At 44.6% G+C, this 11,429-nt stretch overlaps 1 protein-coding gene across 1 annotated transcript; it reads right to left on the bottom strand.

The window, feature by feature from the left end:
* Positions 1 to 9,373: 9,373 nt before the first annotated feature.
* LOC143389288 (ras-related protein Rab-12-like) lies at positions 9,374 to 10,698 on the bottom strand. The gene is made up of 3 exons (XM_076842446.2): positions 10,656 to 10,698; positions 10,341 to 10,596; positions 9,374 to 10,145 (listed from the first exon to the last, which is right to left on the bottom strand). The coding sequence occupies exons 1-3, from the start codon at positions 10,681 to 10,683 to the stop codon at positions 9,719 to 9,721; spliced, it is 711 nt and encodes a 236-aa protein (XP_076698561.2). The 5' UTR covers positions 10,684 to 10,698; the 3' UTR covers positions 9,374 to 9,718.
* Between the last annotated feature and the right edge of the window lie 731 nt (positions 10,699 to 11,429).

The following is an 11,429-nucleotide window of genomic DNA, read 5'->3' as shown; positions in this document are numbered from 1 at the left end:
TGGCTGACAGATGCAAGGAAATGGACAGGGCTTCAGAGGGGGACAGAAGTGAAATAAACTTCTTCAGATCTGTGCAGGTCTTGTTAACTTTAATGTGGTAGCTTTTGAAGATTTTTGGTGATAAAAACATGAGCCCTTGGCCTTTATGTGTAGGTCAAGGGGGGTGGAGGGAGGGAGAAAAGAGGGGGAGGGAAAGAGAGAGATAGGGAGAGGGAGACAGGGAGAGAGGAGAGAGAGAGAGAGAGAGAGAGAGAGAGAGAGAGAGAGAGAGAGAGAGAGAGAGAGAGAGACTGCAACCCTACATCTATTCTGGTGTTAAACCTGCCTGGCATTTCATGTTACAATCTCCTGCTAGTATTTCATTAGAGGTGTTCTTCTAGGTGTACCTTGTCACCTACATAAATAGTTCAAATGCAGCCTGCATAATATGCATAATTTTGAAAGAGGCTCAGTGTCAAGCCCTGCAGCTGGCTGTGTTCGCTGTGGAATGATGTGAGCTCAAGGCTTACCTACAGGAATTGCCGGGACTTGCTGTCCAATAAAATACCTAAGCAGTCTTCTAAATTAACCTCGTGGACAAATCCCCTAGAGCCTAAGATGTTTCTTAATGGAGGAAATGAGGTTATTGGATGGGAGGGATTACCTGGGTTAGCTGGCAGCTCAGAGGATCTGGAGGCCCATCTCTTGCACCAAAGCAGGTACCAGGTGGGCATCTGAAGATGAAGAGGGCTGGGATCTGACTTGGAGATGGTCTACAGCAGATGGATTAATGAGGATCTTAGTTGAGATCTGTGTGGCTGATTCAATGCCTCTTACTAGAAGGGCCCTATTGATTGCTGACCTTTCATTTTTCCTGTGTGATAACAATGTCACATGGCTAAGCATTGTGTATGGATATAAATTGGGTGTGATATATTTCCTGCAATGACTTTGTGACCTCAGATGACAACTGTTATAAATTTTAGCCTGTTTTTACTCACTACTATTCACTATTGCTCTTTCAGTTTAGAGTAAAACTTAAAGTAAATCAAAGCTCTCATCTAGCAGTCATTTAATTTCTTCACAGACCCAAATCCCAAGCATTCCAATTGGAAAGGTAAATCTCACACAAGCACCTTTGCTCATTAGCTTATTCTTTCATTGTGGTGAGATGACTTCACCCCTGATCTACCCATCTAACACCACTTTAAGGGCACCACACATATTACTAACTGCAGTCATAGTGTCAAACTTGTCCCCAGCTTGCTCATCTTGTGTAACTGAAACTTTACACCTGCTGGACAGCAACTGTCTGTCCACCCCACCCCAGTCCTGTTGATTTGGGAATGGCACAAAGCCTCTCCACCCTCATTTTCCCAGCCACACAGTGGGAGCACTGCAGGCTGTCCCTGTCAGGTGGTGACTGACATCTGTTTCTGGCAGGCCAGAGGAGACATTCTCCCTCCCAAACTGAAGTGGAGGCCACTGGCACCATTGGTTATACCTTACTTATCTAGGAACCTGACCACTTGAGATGTCCCATGTGAGAGGACAGTATTAGCCCCCTCTGTTACTGGCTTATCAGCATAGTGACCTCTAGATACATTCATGGTGTTGCCTATGGAGGGATTTCTTTCTTTCTTAGGTTGAATAACATTCAATTGTATATATTAGAATTTTTTCAGGGTGGAAAATGTCATTATCATAAGAGACAATCTTTCCTTCAACATGTTTTCATTTTTAATTGACCCACAATAATTGCATATACTGTGAGGCTCATGTACCTATACCATATGCCCAGTTTATAATGGTCAGATCAGGGTTTTCAGCATATCCATCTCCTCAAAATTTATCATTTCTTTCTGTTGGCAAGCTTTGACCTCTCCCTCTCTATTCCTCTACCCTCTAGTACTGACCTCCACATTGTCCCTTGCAGAGCATGGTAACATTTCTCAGCCTTGGCAAGAAGGCCATACATCTTTCTGCATTTACTTAGAAAATTCTGTTGGCAGTCTTTACTCAATAATTTCAAATATCTGCAGAAATCCTGCTCTATCTGATATTTTATCTACTTAACTTCCTCATGTTCAAGGCCTAAAAACCTAGGACACAGGAAAGACTTGGAAAGATGGAATAGCAGAGTTCACAGAGGGGCTTCTGCCCACTCCTTCCTCTCCTGGGAGCAGCTTGGGGAACTTCCCTCTCAAATCTGCACAATGTTTGAAGGTGTCAGTCATTGTGGATCCAGAAAACCAAGACAGCAAACTCTCAACTGAAATATCAAATGCTTTACTTAGTCAAAGAACAAGATAGAACATTCCAGAAGATGTGGCATCTGGGGTCATTTTAGTCTCCCTTCCCCATACTATATAAAAATGTTAGTTTTCATAGGCTGAGGGAGGGAGTGGGGCCATTACAGAGAGCATGAGCTTTTATTTTGGGGAGTGCTCCAAGCTCTGTCCAGATGGGGACCAGCCACCATTAGATGGAGAAAAAGCTGGAACTTACTTGGCACCTGACAGCCATTTTTCATTCCAGGAGCACCATGGATCACCTGCACCAGTGTCTGCCCTCACCTGTGTGACCTCCTGCCACCCAGGAGGACTGTTTATCACAGAATGCTACACAGACCTCAGTAAGTCTCAAATACAGAGGGCTCTGCATCCCAGGGAGTACTTGTAAATGTGTGGGGACACTTCTAATTGTCACAACAAATAGAAGGTGTCCTGACATTCAGTTTCTGGGAACCAAGGGATGTTGAAGAGCCTGGGAGAGGTTGGGCATTTCCATAAATTAGAGATCCTTCCCTCCACCACATCAGGGGTGCCCAGGGTAAGCCCATAGACCTGAGCCTCTCTGTGTCCCAGGATTGATCCCACCAACATCTGACAGTCACTTGCAGATCATGCACTCATCATGGCCCCGCATGTGAAGCCTTTTTTTGTTTTGTTTTGCCATGGAGAGCAAAGGCTTGCTCAGGGCATTTGAGTGACCAATCAAGGCTGCACAATGGCATGATTCTATATCTTTCAGGCTCAACCTTTTCCTGTCACTCATTTTACTTCCATAATTCAGAGCTTACTTTCTTCAGTGGCCAATTCTGTGCTTTTCACCAAATGCATTTAATTAGCGTGCTGCCTTGGGTATGGAACTTGAATTAGATTAACACAATGATCAGTTTAATTTTGCTCATTTTACTTTGGCTAGTTGTGATGCATGTGACTGAGAATGTCTCTTCTTATCCCCTGCAAGGGATCTGAAGGGCTTCTCCTGTCTTGTGCTGTACCACATGGGATCCAATAGCAGTCAGGTAAGCCTGGCATGCATCTGCCACAGGGCCGTTGTGGGGACATTTATAATCAATATCAGTCAGCCTCATTATTGCTGTTAGTTCTATCCAGTAATTACTCCTCATTATTTCTGTGGTTGGTGGATAAAGCCTTGGTTGGAAGTGAAGAGACCTGGCAGAATGTCACCCTCTAAAACTGTGCTGACTTGGGAATGGCACAAAACCTCTCTGCCCTCATTTTTCCCAGCCACACAGTGGGAGCACTACAGCTTGTCCCAGCCAGGTGGTGACTGATATCCATTTCTCGGAGGCCAGAGGGGACGTACTCCCTCCCAAACTGAAGTGGAGGCCACTGGCATCCTCTTGATCACTCCCTGAAATAGCAATGGGGTCTCCTGGGGAGCCCTGACCTAGCATCTTCAGAACCTTGCCTGGATGGCTGGGACTCCTCTGATTTCCAGATTATGAAGTGGACAGGATGGTGCAAATGCCAGATCCCTGGGACCTGAGCTGCAAGTTGCCCACCCCTCAGGGAGTAGGGCTCATGCAGTCTTCTGATGCCAGCAGAATTGGCTCCCATGCTTGGGTGTCCAGCAGGTGAAGGTCAAGGCCAGGATGGCAGTCATGTTTCAGTGTTTCAGTATGGCAAAGATATAAACTCTTTATGTATTTATTTATTTCATATAGGGGGTTCAACTCAGGGACACATGGCCACTGAGCCACATGCCCAGGCCTATTTTGTAGTTTTTAGAGACAGGGTATCACTGAGTTGCTTAACACCTCTCTGTTGCTGAGGCTGGCTTTAAGCTTGAGATCCTCCTGTCTCAGCCTTCTGAGCCACTGGGATTACAAGTGTGAGCCACTGCATCCAGTCTTCATGTTTGAAGATAGCAAGACTCTTTGTTCCCAAAGCTGTGGCCACCCTTGCTACAGCACAGTCTTCTGATAGGGCTGGATTTCACTGTAACACTGTTGGCTTTTAATACCATAGTGAATGAGACTTGAAATAGGATAGCCATCACACACTGTAATAGGCTACTATCCTTAAAGAGTGACACCAAAGGCTTCTAGACACATACATCAGCCCTGAGTGAGGAGACTGGTTCTTATTTCATCACTAGCCTGAAAGTGCTACAATTAAAGTGAGTGTACTACTCTTATCCACTGCCCAACCCACTTGTTTTCTGATCTCACAAATGTTCCTGGAAATGATCTACTGGAGGTGGTGAGATCTTCACATGAGATCAATGCAGCTCCTGAAAAACACATAGCAACATTTTATCTCTGCTGTGTTTCTACTGCATATATATATTAATGTATCAAGACAGGAAATTCAGAGGTCCTTTTTTTTCACTTGGAAATTTTCTGATTATTGGAGAGAAATTTAGACAATGTACTTTGTTTTATTTTGGAGGGACCAGTTCAAGTCATCTCTAATTTTTTCCACCAGTGCTTTTCTATGTGGTAAGGAGGTGTTGGTGTTTATATATATATTTTTTAATTTTTTTTTGCTGTGTACAAACTGTGTTGACATAATCTGGGTTCTAGACAAGTTCAGGTGTATAGATGTTTTCAGTGACTTTCTAGATTCCTGGGGTTGCATGCAGCGAAAGCCAGCTGGACCTGTGGAGGAGGGAGGACCTGGTGCTGGAGCCCCGGGATGTGGCTTGAAGAACCCACTGTCATTTGTAGACAAGATAAAGAGCTTCAGGGCTCAAACTCTCTTGCAAAACATTGTGCAGAGTGAGTAACAAGCCCACGGTGCCCTTCCAGTCTCCCTTGGTTCCTGCCGGGTCTTTCCGGTCTATAAAAGCATGGTCTCATGCTTGTTCTAGTCCAAAAACTGCCTGATTGCCTTCCTCCCAGGGTACCCCTCCATCACCCTGGGGCTCTAAGTAGGAGGGTCAGTTATTATGCCACTTACAGGGGAGAGAACTGAGGCAGAAGCAGAGCCACTGGCCTCCAAGCCCTTGCAGTTAGCGGGAGGCAGAGATGGGTGCTAACTTGGATAGGGCGCCTGGTGTCATGGATGATACCACCTCTGGTGCAGCCTCTGAATATAGCTGCCAGATCCCAAAACAGATTTGTGTGGCCCCTTGGAGTCACAGGCTCTGGCTTAAAGCTCCATCAGGAAATCTCTGACTGTGCCCATTGCATAGGTTTATGTCCCAAGGGAGGGACATGCAAGAGTTTTCAGTGACTTTCTAAATTCCTGGGGTTGCATGCAGGCAGAGCCAGAGCTCCCACTGGGAGGACCCATGATCTCCAGGGGTTAGTTTGCAAAGTATTCAACCTGGCCACAGACGACTCCCTGAACTCACTGAATTTTGCTTCTTCCAAAAGTTGGAAAATGATAACAGTAATAGATACATCATAGAAAATAGATACAATGTTCCAGACATACTTGTACAGCGCACACACACACACACACACACACACACACACACTAAAAAACTTAGATGTATTTCCCATGTAACATGAATGTAGTGTACTCCCATACAAATGAAATATGTGTAATTCATATCTTGCAGACATCTAGAGACCCGTGCAGACATGAAGAGACCTTCGTGCATCCCTGTGTGTGTTGCTCTCATCCCCCTCTCAGAGGTCACTTAGACACAGAGGGTGGAACAACTTGCAGGTCACAAGTAATTTTTGCAGGTGGAGGCAAATTAAAATCCAGGACCTGCAGCTACAGAGCTGGGCTCATGTGTGACTACCTGCAGCACTGCCTCCCTTTCCAGGCTCTGAACTTCTTTGTCATTCAGAGGTGCTCAGAGAGTAAAATCTCACCATTAGCCTCTTGGATACGCTGCCTCCCATGTCATCCCCCCCTACTTTTTAAAATTTCTGGTGAGTACATTCAAAAATATCCTTTAAATTACTCTGCCAGTGAGAATTAATATTCTCCATTTTGCAGCACCCACTCTGTTCCAGGGACTAAATAATGTCTCAGGAGAACAGTGCATGAGGTTGACATAGTTAGTACCCTTGTTCTCTCAGTAGCTCTGAGTAAATAAGCACAGAGAGGTTAAGTAACTTTCCCAGGTTCTCACAGCATGTAAGGGGCAAATTAAAACTGGGAGACCAAGGCCTGCATCCCTAACTTTCCCAACCTTGCTGACACCTCTGGGATGGTTACCATATGTATACCTGTGCCTTGGATGTGGCCCCTGACAGTACTATTCCTTCATGATACTTCAGCTTCTGGTGGAAGCCCATGCAGGTGCATCAATATAGAGCTAGGTAGAATGAAAGGAGTAACCTTGAGGCCCCAAACATGCAGCCTCAGAGGCTGGGTTTTATCCACTGTACCATAGAGAGGCTCCCCACTTCCCCATGACCTTCCCTTGCCTTGAGGGAAACCCCTGGCCCCTTCCATATACAAACCAAAAGGGCAATTTTTTATTTAAGCTTTATATTTGCTGTTTACAGGAGTTTTCTTTGATTTACTGTGTCAAGATATTATTAACATCATCAATTGAAGATGGGGAGGCATCATGTCCCTAGCCAGAAAGAATCACATCATTGCCATTAAAAATTCCCTAATGAAGTTTATCAGTACTTTTACATATTCATACCCAGTATAAAAATGCATCATAAATTCAACAAAAGTGGTGAGGAATAGATTACATTAACAGGAAAAGTCAGATTAAACTGAAGGCTAGGAAGTAAATGGGCTTAGAGCATCAGCTAAACCAAAACCCATGTTGTAAGGGGTGTTTGGCATAAGCCTTCATGTGGATTCAGGGCCCCTGGATCCTCTCATTCCCTGCACTTCCCATGGCCATAGATCATCAGATTCTGTGCTCTTCCCTGTGGCTACACACTTCCACTTTGTAGCTGTCTTGGAGTTGTCCATCTTCTGTCCCCCATAACCTGTGACAATGTGGGAGCTCACAGGTGATAGCAAGTGAAGGGCTGTGAGATGGAAGAGATGGCCCCAGAGTTTACAGGTAGGAACATAACCACAGAGAGACTCCTGTCAAGAGAGATCAGGTGAGAGAACACTGGGATAACCCAGAAAGAGGTTGACTGATTTGCCCATCAGCCAAGGGATGAAGCTACACCCAAAACCTGCACAAAGCAAGGGAGTTAATTCTCACTCCAGAGGGAAATAGCCTGTCTACACCCTGATCTGTTTCAATGCTGACTCCCAGAGCTAAATAATAAATCCATGTTGTAAGCCATTGCACTTCCATTAATTTGTTATAGCACCTACGAAACACTCATACATTCCTCTTGATTCTAAGTTCCCTAAGGCCTGGCTTGGGCCTTTATCATTAATTTCTGCAAACTGATGGCCACAGACAGTGTTTGGACCCACATAGGCATCATACATATGAATTGAATGAATGAACAAAGGACAAAATGAATCCATTTTGGCTGAAAATGTGTTAAGAAGCCATAACTCTAGGTCTTATTAACCAAACAACAAAAAAGACCTGTTCCTGCTATGTAACACTGATGCTGAGAGCAGAGACTGCATCCAACCAGCTCTGGGGGTGCTTCCCTCTGCCTATAGTTCTGGAAGATTCCCCTGTGGTTTTCCACTAAAGCAGAGAGCATGCATGATTGGCCACATATAACATGTACATGGAGACTATAAAGTTTCAGAATTTACCCTGTGCAGATAAATCAATTGACCAGAATCTATATGGCAGCTAGAGATGATTTGCCTATGGTCTAGAGCATGAGAGGCATAACTGAATCACTGGAAAGGTGAGCATTAGGCATCTAAGGAGAAGAGAAAAGGCCCTCAAGCCTTGATACATGCTGTAGATGTCAGCAGGTGAGGAATTTCCACAATGGCAGTTCTTATGCATCCAAACAACTTGGCATGTATAGATGGAACCACATCCCTCAAGTCTAATGTGTGAGTGGCAGAAGATGCCCATAGATATCCATCACAGGTTTCCCTCACCCCACAGAGCAAAGTACCTTTTCTTATCCCCCTAGATTACTACTGTATTAATTCAGACAGAAACCAATTCAGAAAATAAGCATCCCCTTTACATTAAAAATTAGAATGATGTACTTGTAGAGTAAGCCAGGCATTGAAATGTAGCATGTTGATCAAGGCAATCAAAAATGCAAAATAGGAAATAAATATGTAGGAGGAGCTGTGAGGAGCACAAATTCCCAGGCAGTAGAGGTCATAAGGCAGCTGAAACCAGGAGACCCTGAACAGAGTGCATCAAGCTCAAGGCAGACAATGGCCCAGCAGACAATGGCCCAGCAGGTGAGGCACACCCGCTTTGCCTGGGATAATTCTGCCGAATCAACTTTTGGAAAAAGTACCTTTATAAATCATCCTCAAAGCAGAAGCTTCTTTTTTTTTACATAAATACAAAATTTTATTTGCACTTCATTAGTGTAGAAAGACCACAATGCTTCTCATACCACAATACTCAGGACACGCCAAGTTATTCAAATACATACTTACTTATTTACCTTGACTAAACACAACAGTGCAGTTTAATAAAAGATATACCAAAGATAGAGTTCACAAATTCATTATCAGACAAAGAAAAAAAACAAAAAACAAACAAACAACAACAAAAAAACAAAAACAAATATTGAACACAGTCTATGCTTAATAGGAATAGGCTTCACCATAAAGGGGAAAAGTTTTATCATCACAAAGATACAGGATGTTTAGCCTAATACATGTATGTTCTTTGATATAATAAAATGAATCTCTTTAAAATTCCTTTAAACAGGATTTGTTTAGGACAGCAGCGTTGTTTTAAAATCTTTTTTTTCTATAGTTTCAAAACACTTCTTTATTGAATTTTTGTCTTTCTTAAAAGCATAGGATACATCTATCAGGAAACCATGAGAGATTCTGTGGCCTCAGGACCAAGTCAAATCCAACCCTCTAGCTAGGAATATCCTATCATTAGAGAACACTAATAAATAACCTTCAACAGCTATGAGTGGAGCTTTGCTTTGTGGCAGAAACACTCCAAAGATGCTACAGCTGGGGAAACGTCTTGTAAATAAAGAAAAAAGCACTTAACGTAGCTTTTTTTTTTCCACAAAAGTCTTTAGTTTTACAAATTTTCTTTAAAACAGTAAGCAAAGCACCACATTCTCTCTTCTTATCAGAATATCTTCTGTCCTCATAGTATAATTAACAAGGACAATTATATTATTTAAGAAACATTATACTTTTCTTCTCTCCCATTCTTCATATTAGAAGTACTATGTTTCCCAGTGTATGTACACTAGACACTGGGGCTATGAATGAAATATAATTTGGAGGGAAATATGTAATTTATAACCCAAACTTACCCAGGATTGCATATTTGCATATTTACAAGTTAGTGTATAGCTCTGACTTGGATTACAAAGTGCGAAAGGAAATTGTCAAAATGATTGTAGTGCAGAATAGAATGTTTTTTCCCCTTTTCAGGAATCATTTCCACCTTGTTTCAAAGTAGCAAATCAACAACATCGGACATGCGGTCTTGGTGGAGGCAATTCTGGCGGGATTTCAGGTTCTGGTTGTAATGAGAGAATGCTATTGGACAACTCATTCCTTAAAATATCCAGAGGCATCTTTTTCAGAATATTGTCAACAAGTTTCAGAAATATCTCGTCCACATTGAAGTTGTCCTTGGCACTTGCTTCACAGAACCGCATCCCAGTTATCTGCTGTCTGGTGATTTCTCTGTCCGATTCACAGTCCATCTTATTTCCAACTAAGAGAAGTTCAGCATCTTCTGAAGCATACTTATCAATCATCTTCATCCATTTTGGCAAATCATCAAACGTCTCCTTCTTAGTGATATCATATACTAATATGATCCCCTTGGCACTTCTGTAATAAGCTGAGGTAATGCTGTTGAATCTCTCCTGACCTGCTGTGTCCCTCAGATACTTGGAAGGCGACCAGTGCTGGCTCAGCTCCAGCAGTGCCCCAGACAGGGACATGGATGAAGGATGGAGACATGGCACTAACATTCAAGCGTTAGATGACCGGCGATGCCACAGATGAAGCAGCGATTAACGAAGATGAAAGCAAACACACACAGATGGTGGACAGACAGTCAGAGCTGAGGGTAACCAGATTTGCAATAGAATGTTCTTTCCTCTTAGTTCTACAGTTTTGATTTTAAAGTCAACAGCCACGGTGGACTTGCAGGCCTCGCAGAAGGTGTCGTCGGTGAAACGCTCCATCAGGCTGGTCTTTCCCACCCCGTGGGAGCCGATGATGATGACCTGCAGCTTGAAGTCCGCGGGCCTGGGGGCCTGTTTCCTCCGATGCGCTTGGCCGCTGGTCAGCACCGCGAAGTCCGCGCCCAGGCCGCCACCGCAGCCGCCGCCGCCGCCGCCGCCCCCGCCCCCCCCCCCCCGCTGCCCCCGACCCCCCCCCCTCCCCGCTTCTGCAGCGCGGCACCTGGATCCATGCAAGCATACGGCTCCCGCTCGGCCAGCCACCCGCCCGCCTCGCAGCCGCGGGCCCCAAGCCCCGGTGCCCCCTCGGCCTCCGCTGCGCGGGGCCTCGGCCCCGAATTCGGCGTCCGCCCACTCGAGCGGCCCCGGCGGCCCGCGGGTTCCCCGCTGTAGCTGCGCCGCCCGCCGGATTCCCGTGCCCCACTCCCCGCCGCCGCCACCGCCGCTGCCGCCGGGAGAGGAGGAAGGCAAAGCAGAAGCTTCTTAGGAATACATCTGGTAAGACTAAGTGTCTTGTTTGTCATTTTCTTTTTTTTTTTTTTTCTAAAAACTAAATAAAGATTAGTTTTTAGTTTTTAGTTTCTAAAACTAAATGAAGACAGCAGAATTCTGGCCTGATCAAGGGTAAGAGCCTTTGATCCTCAAAGTTCTTTAGAAGGAAAGGGACCTTGAGTGTGACCTGCAATCTGAGCCACAGGAGGGAGAGGCAGGGTGTGGACTCCTCAGGCTGAGTCCAGCAAGCCAAGCTCAGGAAAGCCATGACCTTGACTGTAGATTAAACCCCTGCTCCCACAATATGCTAAACTTTATTGATTTTCCCATTGTTTGTGCAGTTAATCTTTTGTTTGTAACCAGGGTTTCAGCTGAGGACAAACAGATGGATTGAAACCCAATCTTCAGGAGCTAATGACCCCTTCTTTCATTTCAGTGGTCCCTGCTGGAACACAAAGGATCGAATCCCAGTTCAATCATGTTTATC

The sequence above is a fragment of the Callospermophilus lateralis genome, unplaced genomic scaffold (assembly GCF_048772815.1).
Source record: "Callospermophilus lateralis isolate mCalLat2 unplaced genomic scaffold, mCalLat2.hap1 Scaffold_530, whole genome shotgun sequence".
Lineage (NCBI taxonomy): Eukaryota > Metazoa > Chordata > Mammalia > Rodentia > Sciuridae > Callospermophilus > Callospermophilus lateralis.
Note: the sequence above shows the minus strand (reverse complement) of the source record. Positions and strands in the feature narration are given on the sequence as shown.

What these genes read in the sequence shown, in the direction of transcription:
- LOC143389288 (XM_076842446.2), bottom strand. Translation starts at nt 10,683, where the DNA reads ATGGATCCAGGTGCCGCGCTGCAGAAGC. An exon ending in AGGTGCCGCGCTGCAGAAGC is followed by an intron (nt 10,597 to 10,655) that starts GGGGAGGGGGGG and finishes GCGGCGGCGGCG; the next exon opens with GCGGCTGCGGTGGCGGCCTG. An exon ending in AACATTCTATTGCAAATCTG is followed by an intron (nt 10,146 to 10,340) that starts GTTACCCTCAGC and finishes CAAGTATCTGAG; the next exon opens with GGACACAGCAGGTCAGGAGA.